The sequence below is a fragment of the Microtus pennsylvanicus genome, chromosome X (genome assembly GCF_037038515.1).
Source record: "Microtus pennsylvanicus isolate mMicPen1 chromosome X, mMicPen1.hap1, whole genome shotgun sequence".
Lineage (NCBI taxonomy): Eukaryota > Metazoa > Chordata > Mammalia > Rodentia > Cricetidae > Microtus > Microtus pennsylvanicus.
Window position 1 is genome coordinate 2,442,496 of NC_134601.1, and position 21,648 is coordinate 2,464,143.

At 41.2% G+C, this 21,648-nt stretch overlaps 1 protein-coding gene across 1 annotated transcript in view; it reads left to right on the plus strand.

Moving 5' to 3' along the window:
- Nucleotides 1–8,968, plus strand: part of Hprt1 (hypoxanthine phosphoribosyltransferase 1) — a 35,279-nt gene extending 26,311 nt beyond the window's left edge. Inside the window, exons 6-9 of the mRNA XM_075957634.1 lie at nt 3,650–3,732; nt 7,188–7,234; nt 7,400–7,476; nt 8,337–8,968. Of these exons, the coding sequence (XP_075813749.1) occupies nt 3,650–3,732; nt 7,188–7,234; nt 7,400–7,476; nt 8,337–8,384 (255 nt within the window). The 3' untranslated portion in view covers nt 8,385–8,968. The remainder of the gene's footprint in view (nt 1–3,649; nt 3,733–7,187; nt 7,235–7,399; nt 7,477–8,336) is intronic.
- Nucleotides 8,969–21,648: the final 12,680 nt, after the last annotated feature.

Here is a 21,648-nt window from a genome sequence, read left to right on the forward strand (position 1 = left end):
AAAAATCTTTTTGTTTTAATGGGGGACTTGTGGGTTTTTTTTTTTTTTTGGATTTTTTGAGACAGGTTTCTCTGTAGCTTTTGGTACCTGTCCTGGAACTAGCTCTTGTAGACCAGGCTGGCCTCGAACTCAGAGATCCGCCTGTCTCTGCCTCCTGAGTGCTGGGATTAAAGGCGTGCGCCACCACCACCCGGCTGGGACTTGTGTTTTCTAATGACAAAGAGAAGTCATGTACAGTATGACATGCCTGGAATCGCACATACTCAGGAGGCTCTTGAATTCTGCTTAGGTTAGCCTGGGTTACATAATAAATTTGAAACCAGAGAGTCCTTGTTTTTTTTTTTTAATATTTATTTATTATGTATACAATAGTCTATCTGTGTGTATGCCGAAGGCCAGAAGAGGGCACCAGATCTCATTACAGATGGTTGTGAGCCACCATGTGGTTGCTGGGAATTGAACTCAGGACCTTTGGAAGAGCAGGCAATGCTCTTAACCACTGAGCCATCTCTCCAGCCCCAAGTCCTTGTTTTTAAAAACAACAAAATAACAACAAAAGCACAAACAAAAAAGGATAAGTGATGTTATTTGCTGCTCATGAAAAAGTTACACACTTTCTATTGGTTTTGATTTTTTTCTTTTAAAAGTAGCTATAACTATATAGAGGGGTATGTGTATATATGTGATTTACTATCCTACATTTTATTTTATGAAACATAAGATTCTTATTTCATCTTAAATAATGAGTATCAAATATTCTTATAAAATATTTATAGTTCATGTGTTATTTTCTGTTTGCTATTATGTCCTTGAGTATTTTGTATATAGTATCAGTAAAGTTTATCCAGTGCTCACTTTGCCAGTTAACTACTGTAAATCATGTAGAAACAAGCACAGGAAGGGCAAACAGATTGCCAAGTTACCAGGTAATGAGTGAAGACTCAAACCATCACTTTCTGAAGCCCATTGCTTTTCAGTGTCATCCCTAAAAACCAAAAGCATCAGCCAAAAACATACTGATGAAAACCAGCGAGCTTTTCTTGAGCAAACCTTGAGCTGATTCTGATGCATGCTAAGCTTTAAGAACCATCGATTTACTCAGCAGTCGCTTTCTTATTAAGACCTTCTTTGCCTATCCTACATAAAATCTTACATTTCCATGTCAGCTTCCTATCCCTTTCAATACTTTTTTACTTATCATTGTCTAACAGCCTACACACATACCCCTTTATTTTTTGTGGCCTTCCTATTTCATATCTGTCTGCCTTACTGAACTCTATACCTGTTGGTGATCATCCTTCTACCTTGACGCTAATCCTCAGTTCTTCAGTAAACATTTTAATAGGTTTTCCCATGTGGTTTCAGAATACATAACTAACCTTGTTTCCATTATTTTTCATTTTCTTTATACTTTCTACATTTTCCAGAACATTTTTCTATCATTTTTCTGCCCCTAGTTGCTTATTCATTTTTGTAATCTCTTTGTTTCTTTCTGCTTTTTGTAATACTTATTTTTGTGCATGTGTTTTGAATGTCTTGAGTATATATGCTTGTATGTGCAAGTATGCATGCCTGTGCACAGATACAGAGACCAGAGAGGATGTGTGCCCTTTCTGTTGCACTGTCTGTTCATTTGAGACACGGTCTCTCTCTGAATCTGGGGCTCGCATTTTATTTTTATATGCTTTCTCAACTGTGATAAGTACAACTAACTGGCTATACTGTGTCAGAAAACATTGTTTCCTTGTACTTATCCACCACTTTTGGCTTTTCTTTAATGAAAAATGTTTGTTGCCAGGCGGTGGTGGTACATACCTTTAATTCCCAGCACTTGGGAGACAGAGGCAGATGAATTTCTGTGAGTTCGAGGCCTGCTTGGTCTATTAGAGCTAGTTCCAGGACAGCTGGGGCTGTTACACAGAGAAACCCTGTCTCGAAAAACCAAAACCAAAAAACCAAGAAAACAAAAAACAAAACAACAGCAAAAGTTTGTTGCCAAGTGGTAATGGCACAAGTCTTTAATCCCAGCACTTGGAAGGCAGAGGCAGGCAGGCGGATCTCCATGAGTTCAAGGCCAGCCTGGACTACAAATTGAGTTCCAAGGCAGAGAAACCTACACAGAATACCCTTATCTTGAAAAAAAAGTTTGCATGGTGCCACATTATGCTCATGGAGGTCAGAAGACAACTGTGTATAATAGGTTCTCTCCTTCTACCTTTTACGTGGAAACTGGGGGTTGAATTTAGATCACTAGACTTACATGGCAAATGACTTTCCCCACCAAGCCATCTTAATGGACCTTACTTATTTTTTTAAGTAACACTATAAAAACATCTTCATTTTCCTACAGAGAAAATCAGTCCCTTAGCCTTCATTTCTTATTTCTTCCTTTACCATCTCCACTTTCTAAGATTTGTCTATTGAGGACTTAACATGTAAATGAAATTACATAGTAATTGCACTTTGTGTCTGGCTTCTTTCACTTATTTTCTTATTTTTTTAAGGAAGGGTCTCACTCTGTAGCCCTGGCTGTCCTGAAACTAGCTATGTAGACCAAGCTGGTTTTGAACCATAGCAGGTGTGTACACACACACCGCACAAATAAAAATATACTCAGGATTATATAGCTCCATAAGTTCCTTGTGTGAATGTCCAAATGAGGGACAGTTTTCTTCCTGACTAATGGCCAATGGTGGCTCTCATCCACAAGTTCATCCCTCATGTCCTACTACATAGACTTCTCCTAGCATGACAGCTCACTTCTTCGAAATCAGCAGGAGAATTCTCTTTTTAGCCTGCTGAAATTATTCTATATCTTGTTACATTCATGGATCCCGATCACCTCCAAGAGGGAAAAGTTCTTCCAGTGTGTACTCCAGGGGCCAGTAATTTTGGTGCCCATCAATATTCTGCCCGCCTTACCATAGAATATTCATTTTCGCAAGTCTCTAATCCTGATATTTCTTGTGGTTCACGTTGCTTTATGGATTTTTATTTGTTTTCTGATACTTTTTTTTTAATAGTACTCAAGATCTGTGGCTCTGCAGATCTTAAACAGATGCTTTACCCCTGATAAAGTCATTTTATATAGTAAAATTTAGTAATTTGGATGCCTTAAAACATATTATAAAACACCTTTTCTCCCAGTATCAGAATTTTGGATGAAAGAGTCCCTATCTTGAAATTACAAAGAAAAAAAATCAATATACTTTTACAGAATTGTGCATGGTGATTTATGCCTGTCATTCTTGCTATCAGGAGTCTAAAGCAGGAGGATCTTGAGTTTAAGGCCACCAACATGAGCCATATAGCTAGACTAGACCCTGTGTGAAAAACAACAGAAATATTTGTGTATGTGTGCTGTGTTTACATGTAACTATTTTAAGTCATTGTTTTTTACCTTGCTACATCTGTGCAATCTAGTTCTCAGACTAACATTCCCACTACTTGCTGCGAGCCAGATGGTTACAACTTACAGACTATCTCTTTGTGTGAATTGTTAGGTTTTTTGTATGTGCTGAAAAAATGATGCCATTGTGCCATGGAATAACAGAACATTGGGACTCTAATATTTTGTGTTTGTATAATGACTAATTTTAAAATTGTGCTGGTTTTATTTATCATTAATTGTCTCTTTTCTTTTTGAAAGGATATAATTGACACTGGTAAAACAATGCAGACTTTGCTTTCCTTGGTCAAGCAGTACAACCCCAAAATGGTTAAGGTCGCAAGGTATGTATGACATTTTAAAGTAGAATGTTTTCTTCATTTGGAGCACTGAGTAGTTGCTTCTTTGTAAGGAGAAATGCTTTCAGCTCTCATTTTATCATTAAAAAGTAATGTGATCTTAAAACTTAGATAGCATCCTTTGTAATTTTATTGTGTGTTAATAAAGCCCTTCATTATAGTCAACTCCTTGTCTAATACAGTAGATATAAGGCCTTGGATTCAGAACCACCGCAGACACTAAGCTCCCTTGATATTCAAGTCCTTCATGAGAAAAATGTCAGAAGGACTGGTGAGATGGCTCAGTGGGTGAAGTCAACTACTGCCAAGCCTGATAACCCGAGTTTAAACCGTAGGACCCACATGGTGAAAGGAGAGAACTGACTCCTAAAAATTTTCCTCTGACATCCATGTATATACCACGACACATGACCCCAACCCACATACAAATAAATAAATGTAATTTAATTTTTGAATGTCAAGAGTGTGTGCACAGAACCTATGCATATTTTCCCATATACTTTAATACATGTTACAGTGTTAGTTAATGTTATATAAATAATTATGCTGAATCATGTAGGGAAATATTTATGTTTTTGGTATAGTTAGAATGTGTGTGTGTGTGTGTTATGTGCAGTGTATAGGTGAGTACACACGTGCACATACGCAAAGTCCAGAGCAGGACTGGATATCTTCCTCTGTTGCCTGAGACAGGGTCTCTAGCTGAGCTGTAAGTTCAAAGTTCTAGCAATGCAGGCTGTTTGGTGGGTGAGCTTTTGAATCTATCTCTAACCTCACAGCTCTGGGGTCACAAACACATACAGCCATGGCCAGCTTTTCAGGTGAATACCCGAGGCAAACTTGAGTGCCTGTGGCTTGCAGACCAACTTGATACACAGTTTTTAGATACAGAACTCTCACACATATGTAGAGTCAAGTAACAGTTGGTTTGCAGCATGTTATTTATGTCAAACTTGTGCTCAGTAGCATGAGAGGATCTAGAGTCACCTTGTGAAATGGAAACCAGTGATACCAAAGGTGATATCCACAAGGGGTGGGCCCTGAACATCTGGATCTCCTGGAGTCGAGTGATGGATAAGGCATCCTGTTTTGTGTCATTGAAATTTTACAATGCCTACTTCTTTTTCTGAAGCAGTATCACATCTTCCTTGCTTTATACCTGGATGTTTGATTTTTGCTTTTACAGTTCTTTCTGTTTTTATCCTTAGTTATAATTTGATCCTATAGCACTTGTTATCTCCACTTTACAGACAAGAATGTTGAAGCATTGGGAATTGCCCACAGACACAGAGCTAATAAGCTGTAGGGAGATGATTTGAATACAGGGAACCTGCTCAGTTGATGCTTCTGTTATTTTAAGTTAGATTTTTGTTGTTGCTAAAAGTAACATCATATTTATTTTGTTGCTGTTACATTTTGCTTTGTTTTTACTTTTACAATTTCATTTTGATTTAAAAAAATCTTGGACTAATCTGTGGTTTCTGTGTAGAAGAAAGTTCATGTCTTTTTTTCTTTTTTCCCCTGATTGATTGATTGTTTCTTAAAAATTTTTAATTACACTTACTTATTGTGGCAGAGATGTGGGCATGTGGCACATGTACTTCTGTAGGTCAGAGAACAGCCTGGGGAGTTGATTCTCTCTACCTTGTTAGTCCTGGGTGGTGGTGGGATACAGTTGGCAGACTTGGCAACAATAGTCTTATCCATTGAGCCATCTCTGGTGACCAAGTAACTGGCTTTTACAAAGTCTTTTTAAAGGATCAAATTACCTGAGTAAAGTCTTTGAATCTCTATAATTCTAATTAGGCCTATTAAGGAGTTTATGTTCATGAACTTTTCTGATAGATGGTGGAAATGAACCTCAGTGAGTTTTTGTTTTGCTGGAGGTGAGATGTGCTCATAGAATACTTAGGTAATTTTTTTGGATAATGTAGTTATCTTTGTTTTTTCCCAAAATAAAAATTAGAATGTTGTTACGTGATATGGATATAAGATAGTATGGCCACTCTAGAAAAGTTTCTTTAAAAACTGTACACGTGCTGGCTGGTAGTGGTGCATGCCTTTAATCCCAGCACTCGGAGGCAGAGGCAGGTGGATCTCAGTGAGTTTAAGGCCAGCCTAGGCTATAAGAGCTGGCTCTAGGATGGTCTCCAAAGCTACAGAGAAACCCTGTTTCGAAAAACCAAAAAAAAAAAAGAAGAAGAAGAAGAAAAAGAAAAGAAAGAAAGAAAAAGCCTGCACACATAACTACTAGAAGGCCTTACAGTTTGTACTGAGTGCTTATCCCTGAGAAGGGAAAATACATGTTGATAGCCAGGTATGGTGGTTCACCCCTGTGATCCCAGCATTTGGAAAGCGGAGGCAGGAGGATCACATTGAATTTGAGACACACAGCCTGAGCTTTCATGCCTGTCTCGTACTACCCTACTCAAATTTGTACATATGAATGTTCATAACATCATTTGTGATAGCCCAGAATTAGAAGCAACAAAACTTTAATAAAACTGTAGGACACCTATACCATCAAATCAGCAATAAAGAGGAACTATTGATATACAACAGTCCAGATGACTCTTACTGGAGCTGTACACTCTAAGCAGTACATAAAGCAGGCATTTTGCTCTGTTTAAACTGCTTGCTTACCTGCTCCTGTTCCAACATACCTAAAATCCCCTATTTTTCAAGGGTATTATAATAAGACACCCCCCCAAAAGCAAAGTAATAAAACTGTATGATTCTACTTATATAACCTACTTTGAAATGGCAGAGTCATACAGATGAGAACAGATTAGGGGTTGCCAGGGGTTAAGGGAATATAGGAGGTAGCTTTGCATGATTCAAAGTATCTTGATTATGGTGGTGATTAGATAAATTCACGTGTGATTAAAATTGCCTGAACTACACAGAAAGAGATGAATTTATATAAAATTGGTGAAATCTGCACGCAGTCACTTAGTTCATCAGTGTCTGTGTCTTGGTTTGATAATCAAGTCTCTGGGTTCAGTCTCCACTGGGGGGGATAAAAGGTTTTTTAAACGCATTTGTTTCGTAGGCTAAAGTTCCCGTTTGTGAGCCAGTTATTAAAAGTCTTGATGAAAGAGCATTTCTTACCCATGCCCTTTAAAGTTTAGGGGTTGTATTTCAAGGATTCTGGATCTGGATCCCTTATCTTTTCATCTTTGCTTATTGGCACCCCTGCCCATTCATCCTCCTCAGTAGCTGTGTTTCAACAGACAAGTGAGTGTTAGTATTCTGCTCTTAGAAACATCTTGCCAGTTTCCAGGTAGAGATCAGTCAGGTCCTTGTCTTTCGTGTGAACTCTCCATTTCTGTCTTCCTAACCATATTCTAAATGTAGGCGGTACTACTTAAGAACACTGTTTTCTTTTGTAATGCTCTGTTGTCTTTCCATATCTCACATGTAATATTTGTAATTAACAGCTTGCTGGTGAAAAGGACCTCTCGAAGTGTTGGGTATAGGCCAGACTGTAAGTAGATGCTCTTTGGTCAGTTATCTTTCCATCTTATAACTGAAAAATTGTGAAATGTCTTAGAGTTACTTTAGAGAACATGTGTAAAAAAGGCATATTTTCAAGTATTAGATTTGAAAATGCTATTTTTCATATCTAATTAGTAACTGTGATTCTTTACAGTTGTTGGATTTGAAATTCCTGACAAGTTTGTTGTTGGATATGCCCTTGACTATAATGAGCACTTCAGGGATTTGAATGTAAGTAATGCTTCTTTTTTTTACTCACTCTCATTTTTCAAAAACCCACATAAAAATTTAGGAAAGGGAAGAATTGTTTTCTCCCAGCATCTTGTAATTTGACCAGACTGCTGGTTCCCATTAGTCACAAAGCTGTAGTCAAGTGCAGACGTCCTTAGAACAGGAACGTGGCCAGGTTAGGGTGACACTTCTTGCTGGCTGAAATAGCTGAACAGCTTTAATATACAATAACTGTCTCACTGTTACATGATAAAGATGGTCATAAGTGAGAAATAACAATTCTATTTAAATCTTGTAATTGACTCTACTTTAGATACCTGCTTCCCACTCTGGAGGCAAGAGCCCCTTAGGTGAGTTTATGAACATGGTCCAGGAATAGTTAAGACTACATGGATAGCATTATCTAAAATGCGGGTTTTATTTAATCTTTTTAAAATTACTTACCCTGAACCCTATTTTTGGGGGAGGGGTTCTTTGAGACAGGGTTTCTCTGTATAGCTCTTACTGTCCTGGAACTCCTTCTATAGATCAGGCTGGCCTCAAACTCACAGAGATCCACCTGCCTCTGCCTCTCCAGTGCTGGGATTAAAGGCATGTGCCACCACCTGGCTACACTGGCCCCATTTTGATATGCCTTCAATGCTCAGCTTTATATGTTTTTCAAAGTTATATAGTAAGAAAGAAAAAAATCACACTAATGGAACATATTTCTGCTTTGTTTTCAAAATGTGTTCTCTTCAAGTTTACTGTTCCAAATTACCTTGTTTGGTAGGAACCCAGACAATGTAGTAGTATTCTCTAATGCTGTTCTTGCCTCTCCAGAATACATTTTTCTAATATGAATTTCTTTTATTTTATAGCATGTTTGTGTCATTAGTGAAACTGGAAAAGCCAAATACAAAGCCTAAGACAAGAGTTCAAGTCGAAATCTGCAAAACATAGGAGTCCCATTGTTGTTGCCAGTCAAATTTAGCAAGCATTCTAGTTCTGCGGCTATCTGCTTAGGAAAACTTTTTGCATGAATCTTATAAGAATTTTATGTTTTTTTTTTTATTTTTAGAAATGTCAGTTGCTGCATTCTTGAAGTTTTTATTTGCACTATGAACCTATAGGCCAACTATTGGTTCTCTTTGGTAGATTGACACTTACTTTGTGAATAAAATAAATCTCTTAAATTACCACTATTAAATAGGACTGAGATTGTATGTGTAAGAAGCATTTAAAGAGAAGATATATTAGTTTTTTAATTGGTATTTTAGTTTTTATATATTCAGGAAAGAAAGATGTGATTGAATATTGTTAACTATACCACCATGTGTTTAGAACAGTCTGAAGCACTCAGTTTCATGTCAGTAACCATCTAAGAAGTTTTGCTCAGTGGAATAAACGTATGTTTCAGAAGTGTTGACTGTATTTTCCCACTTGGATTAGTTTAGTGAATTGTTGTCAACAGTTTCTTTTAAATGCAAATAAATAAATAAATTCTAAAAAATTACCGCTTTTTGAGTTCTTTAAGAATGTAAAAGTTCTTAAACTAAGGTCTGTCTTTTATAGAGCTCTACGTGCATATCATTTCCCTATAAATTAACTTGATACAGTTTTCCATTGGTTACCTTTTCCTTAAGTTTTAGTAGCTAATGTAACTGTAATCCTCACTGAATATTGCAAGTAATGATTATCTGTTAGAATGGTTTGGTAGATTTAGGGAAGCTCCTACCTACTTGAGATTGTAAATTACAGACACTCAGTACTATTTACTACACTTTCCTCTGTTAAAAGAATACGGCTCTTGGATTTCTGAGAGGTTGTTCAGACTGCAATTTGACCTACAAGTTTGTTTTCAGACATGTCCTGTTTCCTTCTTTGTGTAGATAAAGCTTTATTAACCAAAGAACAATAACAATAAAACATTGTTTTGATTTTTGGGAGTAAGAGAAATATTTTAAGCCCCAAGTGCTATTTGCTTTTCTGCTGTAGTGAGATATGAAGTAGGGAGCTTTAAATACCAAGTAAGAACTTGCTGCGATCATATTAGAGTACTACTCAGCAGTAAAAAACAATGACTTCTTGAATTTTGCATACAAATGGATGGAAATAGAAAACACTATCCTGAGTGAGGTAAGCCAGACCCAAAAAGAGGAACATGGGATGTACTCACTCATATTTGGTTTCTAGCCATAAATAAAGGACATTGAGCTTATAATGCATGTTCCTAGAGAAGCTAAATAAGAAGGTGAACCCAAAGACAAACACATAGGCATCCTCATGAATATTAACCTTCATCAGGCGATGATAGGAGACAGAGACAGAGGAGCACGGGACAGAAATCTCAAGGTCCAAATCAGGAGCAGAAGGAGACGGAGCACGAGCAAGGAACTCAGGACCGCGAGGGGTGCACCCACACACTGAGACAATGGGGATGTTCTATCGGGAACTCACCAAGGCCAGCTGGCCTGGGTCTGAAAAAGCCTGGGATAAATCCGGACTCGCTGAACATAGAGGACAATGAGGAATACTGAGAACTCAAGAACAATCGCAGTGGGTTTTTGATCCTACTGCACGCACTGGCTTTGTGGGATCCTAGGCAGTTTGGATGCTCAACTTACTAGACCTGGATGGAGGTGGGTGGTCCTTGGACTTCCCACAGGGCAGGGAACCCTGATTGCTCTTCCAGCAGATGAGGGAGGGTGACTTGATCGGGGGAGGGGGAGGGAAATGGGAGGCGGTTGCGGGGAGGAGGCAGAAATCCTTAATAAATAAATAAATTAAAAAAAAAGAAAGGAGTATATCCTAAGTGGAAAAAAAAAAAGAACTTGCTGCGATCAAACTGGTGGGATGGATTAGCAGGTAAAGGCTTGCAGGACCACCTGCATGGTAGAAGGAGAGGGTGCATGCAGGTTGTCCTTCCACCATCACAAGTGTGGCTGCATGCACCTACTAAGCTGACAAAACAAATGTAACTAAGTAAAAAAAAAGCCACAGTCCTAGAACTTCATAGTTTATTAAAAACATTTCATTTCTGTTTTCTCATTCGTTCTTCATAGCCTGGTGTTGCCATTTGCAGTTGCACTGTCAAGAATAACTGCTGAGCCCGTTCCTCCCTCAGGTGTCACCCCTTGAGGACCACCTGGCTACTCCACACCCACCCCCGTCAGCTGAGCCTTCTTACTCTCCTTTATGTTGCACTATCACCTCTGTTGGTTGAGCCATGCGAGATGACCCTTTTTTGTAGGTAAAACAACACATCCCTATTGGCAGTTTGAAGTGATGCAAATGAATAACATGCCCCATAATTTATGTTTGTGTTCATATTCTACTGTTTGTCCAATCCCCTGCTAGAATTAAGTTCCATAGGAGGCAAACCACTTTTAGACCAGAACTCCCAGAGATCCACCTATCTCTGCTTCCCTAGTGCTTGGGTTAAGGGGGGGTGTGCCACCATGCTCAGCTCACAAAACAGTTTGATCTAGCTTTTTGTCTGTACCGAGGCAGGGCTCTCTTATCCCATACTGGCTTCAAACTCACCACACTTCTGCCTCTGCCTCCCAAGAATGTGGATTACAGCCGAGCTGCCATCTGTGTCATTCACTGGTGTGTATTAGATGACTTTATCAGTGCCTAGAGAATAGGAGGAGCTCACATGGTTGTTGAGCAAGTAGGTAGCTAAGATCTCTGGCCCTTACGCTGGGCTAGATTGTCTAGTCCTTAATAGTGACTTGGCTTCAAATTACTTATCTTTAGAACCTGATAGTGGGGGTTGGTGCTGTATTTTCTCTCTTTGTACATTTTTGAGGGGGTTATACTCATGCCATAGAAGGTATGTGGAGGCCAGAGGACAACTGGGAATAGGTTATCTTCCACTGTGTGGATGTCAGGACTCGAACTCAGATCATCAAGCTTGGCAGCAAGAACCTGCTGAGCTATTTTGCTGGGCTTATTTGAAGGATTAATTAGCTACAGTGGAGGTGAGACAGAACAGTGACTGGACACATAGCAAATGCTTCAGCAGCATTAATTGTTACTGGAAAGCAATGAATGTAAAGAAGTTTTGTTAAACCGTGACAGCCCAGATTTAAAGCAGACCTGCCTGAACCTGCTGCATTTCATCATGAAGTAGTTTCAGTTTTTGGTATAATGTTTTAGCTCATTGCCCAACTCATCCAGAGCCATAGCTAACATCTGGGAAAGAAATGCCTCTTTGCATTTGCTAAACCTAATTTTGAGGGTATGTAATTCTAGTAATTTTGTTGAGTCAGAGGTTTCTTGTGGCCTAGGTTGGCTTTGAACTGAACTCTGTTGCTGAGGGCGACCTTGCACTTTTGATCCTCTTGCCTTCACTGCTCAAGTTCTGGAATTACACCCTATTTATGTAGTGCTACGAATTGAACCCAGGGCACTGTGCGTGTTAGACAGTCTACTTCCTGACCCTACATCACCACCCCCGTTACGTCATTTTTTAAAAACCAACTTTCTACAGATCAAATATAGACAGTTTGTAAGACAGGAAAGGGGAGTTACTGAGAGGAACAGCAGCCATTTGTAGGAGAACAGTTTAAGATATAGGAAAAGTAAAATTTGAAAGATCACAGTACTTTTCTGTGTTTGTTTAGTATAGGAGCAAATGGTCACGTGTCCTATCCCAATTCTCTGGGGCTGCACTTTCACTGTAGTCCTGTAAAATTATGCTGATGAAGAAAGCAAAATTTCACTGAAGTTGTGGAGGGACATAGGGAAGCATGTGTCCATTTTAGGAGTTATAATGGAGTTTTTTTGAGGGGGCACAGAAACCTGGGCCCTAGCAACCCCAACAAGTTAGGCTCAGCCACCCATCCCCAATATGCATTAAAAAGACAAGTCTTTGTGAGAAGCAGAAAAGGAGATTTATTTAATGTTGAAAAGGGTAAATAAAAGTGTCCAGTGATTCCAAGATAATCCTTCCAGAGTACCAGCATGAGGTTTAGGTTGCAACAGAGGAATCTGGGGAAAGAATGTAAGAGAGGCGTAGTTAAGCCGTCCTAATAAAGGCATGGTCACATTGATAGTTGACTCAGTTTTGGTTTTGCAAGATGAGCCCAAGCCCTTATCCCTGTCATTTTTCTTCTCTTGCAGGAGTTACCTTTGTTCCTACAAGTATCTCTGCTGCAGGGGTATGCCCTCATGGATAATTGCTTCCACCTGTCCTCCAAGATTCTGTCCCATGATTCCTAGGTAACGCAAGGAAAGGTTAAGGCTGACTTAACTCTGCCCTTTCAGCTGAAGTATACAAGAGACAGAAAGTGAAGGCAGAGATACCAGGCTTTTATACTGTTTTTGGTTATCTTGGTTGGGTCCAAGTGAGGAGTGTGTTTTAACAGAAACACCGAATCACTTGTTTCAGGAATATTGCTAACCAAGAATGTGTTGGTGGTTTGTTATATAAAAGCTTTTGCAGTCCTCCGTGACAGATGGCTAGAATCACATCTCTGTATATTGGTAGGTCACTGTTTTAATTCCCTATGCAGAAGATTCATACATGTTAACGGAACTACCATTGTGTTAGCTTGTAAGGTTAGTCAGTTGTGTCCTTCCCTGAATTTGAGGTTCTACAGTCTTCTCTCTCCCATGTGTTGGAGAACTCAAGCTAAATTCATTCTAGTTAAAGAAACAGTAAACAAGACTTTTTATTTCATTTGTATGTTTTTGTTTTATTTTTGCAATAGGTGTCTTGTAGGCCAGACTGATATTACAGGCATGTACCTACTGCCACATGAGGCTGGGAGAGTTGGGTCATAGTGGCGCACACCTTTAATCCCAGCCCTTGGGATGCAGAGACAGATGGATCTCTGAGTTTGAAACCAGCCTGGTTTACAGAGCGAGTTCCAGGACATCTAGGGCTACATGAAAAAAACCTGTCTCAAAAAAACAAAACAAAATAACAACAAAAAATATTAGACCGGGTCTTTTCCTAGCCAAGTGCTCTACCACTGAGCTCTACTCAGCCCTAAGACAGCCTGTGGTGGACATGAGAGGCAGGTCCTCTTCCTTAGGGTGATTAGGAAAGGTGATGGTTGAGCTGAAAACAGGGAACATCTAGGGGAAAGAAAGCAAAAGAAAGGGAGATGGTGACAAGCCATGGGGAGTTGCTTGGGGGAAGAGTGGTAGGAACTAAGGCCAGAAAAGAAGGCCAGAGCTGGGCCATGAATGACCTTGAAAGCTATGGCAAGAAGTATGAAGTTTCTGCATTCCACAATGGGAAGGCCCTTGAGGGCTTTAATGCCAGCAATGAGAAGACTTCGTTTGCATTTTAAGAGCACATGGGCTTCAGGGGAAATAGTGGCAACGGCAGCTAGCTACTGTTTGCTGTGGTCAGATGCTATGCAAGTGCTTCCTACACATTATTTTCATGTGCAGCACATTTCACAGAGGAAGGCCAACTCGGGTGTTCTGTGGAAGTTGGAACCCTTCCACCAACCTGGAATGGAACCCAGGCTGATAGGCGTGGTGGCAAGCGTCTTTGCCCGCTGAGCCACCTCACCAGCTCTAGTTTTGTTTATTTTTGCTATTTTTTAATTTTTATTTAATTTGTTTATTTTACTTTTGGGAGGAAGATGATCTTTTCAAAATATAAATCAGATCACATCACCTTCTTAGCACCTCAGAAAACCAACTGCCCCGAGGCCTACAAACCCTTGTATAGACTAGCCCCACTCACGGCTCTAAATCATCCCCATCATACCCTTAGGACTCCTTTGCTTCCACCATGCCACCGTTCTACCAGTCCTTGAGCCTGCCTCCTCCTTGCCTCGGGATCCCCGTAACTCCTGCCCCTTCTCGCTAACACTCTTCCCTGCCACTCAGCAGGGTCACCTTGGCGAACCCTGTCCCCTCTTTAACTACCTCAATATCCCTTTTCATCAATGCCTTCAGTAATTTTCCTCATCGTTCTCAGCATTGTTGGGGCCAAGCAGTTTTTATATAGTTAATACCAACAGGGGGCAGCTTGGACTCTGGCATAGATTTGGCTGAGAAAGAAACAGTATAGATAGTTTTTTAGACCAGGGAAGCCAACATGGGGTCTGCTCCCTACACCCCTGGTCCCACAGTGGGTTTTTCTGTCATGGGGTCTGCTCCCTACACCCCTGGTCCCACAGTGGGTTTTTCTGTCGTAGGGTCTGCTCCCTACACCCCTGGTCCCACAGTGGGTTTTTCTGTCATGGGGTCTGCTCCCTACACCCCTGGTCCCACAGTGGGTTGCTCTGTCATGGGTCAGTTCCAGACCCCAGCCTAATGATTTTATGGCTGCAGATGTACCCTTATTGGCGTGGCGAGGTCAAAAGTCCCATGCCTTTCCAGAACCTGGGAGGCAGCTTCCAAAACTAAGTTCAGGGAAGGATCTGAGGGCGTTTCTTCAAGACGGGGCAGGCTGCATTGACTTTCTCAGTAAGTCTGTCGTGATACACCTCTTGTATACTTTAAATCATTTTTAGATTACCAGCAATACATAGTACAGTGTGAAGCTGGAGAAATAGCTGTTACCCTGTATTGCTGAGGGAATGAGACACAAAACACAGTTCAATGTGGGAATGATTTTGTTTTTCAAAAATTTATCATTTGAGTCTGGTTGAACCCAAATATGCGGAACCCGCATGTACAGAGGGAAAACACTTGAGGGGGTTGAGGGATAAGAAACCTTAATTGTTGGTTATAAAGAATAGCTAACATTTTTAACATTATTATGTGTATGTTAGGCAACAGAAGTGCTCTAAGCACTTTCAAAATCTTCTGATAAGAAAGTCGGGTTTGCTTTTTTTGTATCGTCCCAACCTTAGAGATAAAGAAATGCTGGTCCAGAGAGGGTTGCACGATTTTCCCAGGTCACGTAGCTTGTAAGTAGCAGATAAGGAACTTAAACAGAGGCAATTTTATTCCAGAATCTTCCTGAGTAATTCACGGCCACTTAAGGCAGCTTTTCTGTAGAAAGAAATACACTAACAACGAAACAAATGCATGAAGCTGATTGCAGGATTCAGGGAATAATCAGAGATGACTTGACCATCTTACATGGCATTTGGAGGCCCCAGCTGAACTTAAAGCATGCCTCTTGACTTCCTGGGGCACTAGGCAGCAGTTTTAAAGGCCTGCAGACCTTCTCGCCAATGTACTCTTCAGATTTTTTCTTCTGGCCTATTTTACGATCTTGTGGGCAGCTTCAGACAAAATAACTTCTAGCATGAAGTATTATGGGTGCTCTTTGCCATTTGTAAATGTGAATTTTATAGACACTCCCAGCCACTTGAAAGAGTAATGTGTTTTAAATGGTTTTTTATGATTATTTGTAACCTCAAGTGTTACTGATAAACTGTCAAATTAAATTTCAAGTTTTGCTTCATACCACATGAGTGCAGTTTGTAACAGGCTTCCTCATTCTAATTCATGGCCAAAGTGACTTTCAAACTTGGTAGTCGTTCAGCAAAACTTCCATTCCTGACTTTTTTCCCCTCCCCATTCAAAGGTTCAGTTGTAGCACACATGGCTTCCTCTACCTAGAAAGTTTACTTTGTATCTGTACGTGGTATGCTTAATGTTTGCAGGTATATGCATGTGTGTGCATGTGGAGGCCAGAAGTTGTCACTGGGAGATTTCTCCAAGCCTTCACTTTATTTACTCGAGTGTCTTACTGAATCTGGAGCTTGCTGGTTAGGCTAGTCTAGCTACCCAGCCTGCACTTGGAACATGTTTCACCTTCAGGACGAGAGATGGGACTGCATTTGGGCCACCATGCTACCAGATTTCCTTCCTTCCTCCCTCCCTCCCTTCCTTCTGTTTTCCTCCTTCCCTCTCTCCCTCCCTCCCTCCCAACTTCCTTCTCTCCTTTCTCTCTTCCTCCTTTCCTCTCTCTCTCCCTCCCTTCCTCCTTCTTTTTCTTCCCTTCTCTTCCATCCTTCCCTTTCCTTCTCTTTTACATTCCTCCCTTCCTCCCGGCTGTCCATCCCCTTCCTTCTTTCCTCTTTCTTTCATTTGCTGGTGATGGAGCCCAGGTCCTCACACTTGCTAAATTCACCTTACCACGGGATCACACCTCTAATTACATATTTTTTTTCCTCACATTTTCTGGGTCTTTCTAAACCTTGGCACTTCGAAAGTCACCTTTCTGCAAGCATTCATATATGTATTGAAGGCTTATGTGGCTACTCAGGTAGTCTTTGGTTGGTACTTGGGAATAAATATTCTCTTCAATTGGTTCCTGCCTCCATTTCTTTTAACTGTGGAGTTGCTAATCCTTCACAGAAAGCACTTGTTAAAGGCCACATAAGCAGAAGAGCCACCAAATTCAGTAGATAATAATTTTAGGGCTTCCTGTGTCTTGAACTTGGCACTAGTTATCTTGGGGCTTGAAAAGAGCATACTCTCTCTGTCCTTGAGAGACTTAAGGTCAAGTATCCACAGTGACATACACCTTTGATCCCAGCAGTCTAGAGGCAGAGGCAGGTATCTTTGATTTTGAGGCTAGTTTAGTCTATATAGTGAGGTCCAGACTAGCCAGAGCTACAAAGTAAGAACCAGTCTCAAAGAAGAAGGATGCTATTCAAAGGAAGACACAGCTAGAGTTGAGGGGAATTATGCCATCAGGAAGAAGCTACATTAAGAAGGAGCCTTGGAGAAAGATCTGGCCAGGAAGACAGGAGAGAAACAGAGGGCAAGCCTTTGCCATAGGATCTGCCTTAGCAAAATGTTAGGTTACAAAAAAAATAAATCCCAGGGTGGTATGAGAAAATGTTGATTTCCCTAATTTTGGAGGTGACATAGAGGAGAGTGAAAAGGAATAAAAAGGACGCTCCGGATGACAGGTGGGTCAGGTCATCGTAACAACCTCCGGACCAGTCAGACTGCCAAGCTGCTTTCAGAACAGGAGCTAATCGGCTACCTGAGGGCAAAGTCCAGAGATGTTTCATCCACTGTGATGCCAAGTACCCACGTGGTTTCCGTTGTCACTGCTGCTCAGAGGCTGTCCCTGGCCTGAGAGTGTAGCTCAGTAGTGTGTGCTAGTTCCAAGTCCTAAGAAAGAGGAGACAAGGGAACAGAAGGGAGAGAAAGGGGAAAGGAAAGTGGGAAGGAGGGAGAAGGGAAAAGTGAAAAAGAACATCAGTAGTCGTCTGTCTTTATGGTCACACAAGGGCTGCTGGTAGAAATCCGAGTGCAAGCTTCCTCAAAATGGACTTCTGTGTCAACTGCCAGAACGGAAGCTCGTGCCTGTAGTTTTAAAATATATACCATGGTGTTTAGTTATTTTGACAGTCTCACCATGTAGTCCTGGCTAGCCTGGATCTTGTAGATTAGAACTGGCTGTGTAGGCCAGGCTGGCCTCAGACACCTAGAGATCCACCTTCCTCTGCCTCTTGAGTCCTGGGATTAAAGGTGTGCACTGACACACCCAGTCTTAAAATTGATTTTTTTAATTGTGGGACAGCTTTCTCCACGTATGTAATTAATTTTAGCACTTTTCGCCCCGTAGTGCTCTATTTCTATCTCCCTTCCTTTTCCTGAAAGCCTTCCTGTGGGTCTGATGAGATGGTGCAGCTGGTAGAGGCACTTGCTGCCAAGCCTGATGACCCGAGTTCTATCCCCGACCCTGACATGGTGGAAGGAAATGATTGATTTTGAAAAGTTGTTCTTGGACCTCTACACGGGTACTGTGTAGCACACTCACACTCATACACGTAGACACACTACAAACACTGAATGAACGAATGAATGAATGAATGAGACCCATCTTGCTCCTAACAAACCCACCCTTCTAATCCTCATATCTGTTTTTGAAGCAGTCACTGGCAATTGAGTGCCCACGAACACTCGTTTACAAAATGAGCAAAATACAAATAGAGCAAAAATACAACTGGACTTTGTCAGGATTTGATAAGGGATGGCGGAAGGGGAGAACTCTGGGGGAGAAACAACTAGAATGACTGGTGTAGTCTCCAGTATTGACAAAGGCGAGTTTGGGGCTTGTTGAGGCGAAGGGATTCATGGAAACAGTTTTAGTGGGGACTTTGGGCTTTCTGTATTCGAGAGGCTAGTGTGGCCTGGGATCTTCTCAAACTCTTTACATAGCTGACTGCGGCCTTGAAATCCAGCCCCTCTGGGAGGACTGGGGAAGTTACAGTTCAACCAGTAAACTGTTTCCTTAAGTCCAGTTCCCAGAACCCACTGAAAGAAGCCAGTCTTTGTGTAGCTCAGCTGGAAGAGTGCTTGCATGCACAAGGCCCTGGGTTCCGTCGCCAGGCCCCACAAGGCTGAAGGAGAAAACAGACAGCTGCAAGTTGTCCTTTAACTTCCGTGTGCTCACTATTAAGTGTGCACTGCCCACTACACAGTAAATAGATGTACGGATATTGTTTTCAATATAATAGTTTCCATATACTTGAATCCTAGGTGAAAAGGTATATTGTTTTCAATATAATAGTTTCCATATACTTGAATCCTAGGTGAAAAGGTAACAGTTTAACTTGCATTAGGAAAAACTGCTGAGTCAGAGCCCTGGAAACTGACAGGTGTGTTCCTGTCATCTGCTTTCCAGGGTGGCTTCTGCCCCAGAACCGGCAGCCTCTGGCCACGGCCATCTGCTCCTTGAAAGCAGCCCTTATCGTTTGCTTTCCGCGCCAGATAACATTTTCCCTGATTTGAAATAGTTCGCATTTTTTGAACTGGACATGTTGAGTTTGAGTCCACCTTGGGCCACAGAGAAAGATGGTCTCTAAAAAACAAAGGAAAACAAGCTATGCAGCTTCAGACAGGGGATCTGGAGAAATAAGAGAACTTTTTGAATTAGAAAAATGCAGCTTCGCTCCCTCCCCTCTCCCCTTCTAGAGAGGCAGCTTCTGCCTCTCTCTCTTCTCCTTCTCCTCTCCCGTCCCTTTCCTGTCTATAGCCCACTAAATAAACTCTATACCCTAAAAAAAAAAAAGAAAAATGCAGACTAAAGAGAAAATCCAAGCAGCGGCTCTTTCTGCGCTCTGTGCAGTTTACGTGTACGACGTGAGGCTTTGTCTCACCGCTGCCTCCTGCTCACCCTGCTCTGTTCCCCACAGTCTTCCTGCTCCTGAGAGCCCCCTCGCCCCTCTGGGTTTCCACTTTCCTCTCTGTTTCTTGTTCTTCCCTGGTACAGAGAGAAAGCAGGAGGAAGTCAGTTAGTTTGATATAGAGGGATCACAGTTTGGGGCTAGAGTGTTTTTGGAAGAAAAGTTTAGTAGTTTACTTAAACAGGAATATCAAGTTTTCGAAATAAAATAGTCATCAGAAATCATTCTGATAGCCGCACACTGGTGGCTCACACCTTCAATCCCAGAAGCAGGGGGGATCTCTGTATGTTTGGGGCCAGCCTGGTCTATAGCACTAGTTCCAAGACCGATGCTACACAAAGAAACCCTGTCTTCAAAGAACAGAAAAAAAAAGAAATCATATTCATGGGGCTGGAAAGACTGTTCAGTTTGCCACTAAGCCTGCCTGTCTGGAACGCACAGAGTGGAAGAAAATAGAGAATTGACTCCGGTAATTTGTTCCCTGACCTCCACGTGTGACATGGAGACACACACAAAACAAATAATGTTTCCTAAGGTCATCGGTAATAGTTTTATAACCCCTTTGTAGCCCACTGACTGCCTCGTCCTCCAAAGACTTCATGTGCACCAAGCTGAATCCTGACACTAATCCTGTGTAGGCTGGGACATCAGGGGAGCTGGGCTTCCTTAGCTGTACAGCCCTAGATGAGCAACCAGCTTCCTTGTCTCTATGCACCCCACTCGCGAGAACAAGATTCCCACTAGCACTTATCTCCCAGGGGCTCACCTTTCCATGGGCACAGGACCTGGTATAAGTGCATAGTAAATGTCTGGTGTCACCAGACAGGTGTGCTGATAGTTTCACAAGGATAAAGATCAACTCATGCCAGTACCCAGAGAAAACGCTGGAGAACAATTTTTATCACTCTGGATTAGGTAAGACTTCAAAAGATTATTTATTTATTTTTATTTCATATGCATTCATGTTTTGCCTGCATATACACCTGTGTGTGAGGGTGTCAGATCTCCTGAAACTGGAATTACAGGCAGCTGTGAGCTGCCATGTGGTGCTGGGAATTGAACCTGGGTCCTCTGAAAGAGCAGCCAGCGCTCTTAAGCACTGAACCATCTCTCCAGCCTAGGTGTAAGACTTTCTCTTGTTATTTTGAAATATGGTCTTATGTCTTACCGGGTGGCCTCAAAATTGGTATTTAGTAGATGACCCTGGCTTTCTAGTCCTCTTGACTATTTCCCAAGGGCTGGGATTAGAGACGTGTGCTACTTACTATACCTACTTCATGTAGGGCTGGAGCTTGAATCCAGGACTTCGTGTATGCTAGGCCAGCACTACACCAACTTAGCCAGCACTACACCAACTTAGCTACATTTTTGACCTTTCTAAGATTGATATCCATGGCCAGAACCAAATGCAAAGCACAGAAAGAGTTGAGTATACATTAAAAACTGCTTCTCAATGATAGAAAACACAAAACTAGAGCTGGAGAGATGGTTCAGCAGTTAAGAGCACTGATTGCTCTTGTAGAGGACCCAGTTTGAGTTCCAATCACCCACATGGTGGCTCACAACTGTCTGCAATTCCAGTTCTAGAGAATCTGATACCCATTTTTGGTCTTCATGGGCAGCTGGCAGACATGTGGTACACATGTAGGCCAACATAAAATAAATAAGTCTTAAATGTGGGGGCAGTCACCGGGCGGTAGTGTGCGTTCCTTTAATCCCAGCGCCTTTAATCTTGGGAGGCAGAGGCAGGCGGATCTCTGTGAGTTCGAGACCAGCCTGGTCTACAGAGCTAGTTTCAGGACAGGCTCCAAAGTTGCAGAAAAACCCTGTCTCAAGAAACCAAAACCAAAAACAAAAATGTTGGATCAGTTAAGAGGAATATTTCTACAAGTGCAAATACAACTAAAAAAAGAAAGAAACTCATTTGAAGATGAAAATAAATAGAGAGAAAAATGAAATATTTTTATAGACAAGATTTTTTAATATACAAAAATTGAAAATATGCACTCAAAGGAATTTTCCTAGAAAAATAGGCAAAGAACATAAATAGTAAAGTAAGTCATTTGGATGTGGCCAAGTTATCCATGGGGACAGAGCCCTTTTGACCCAGGTACTA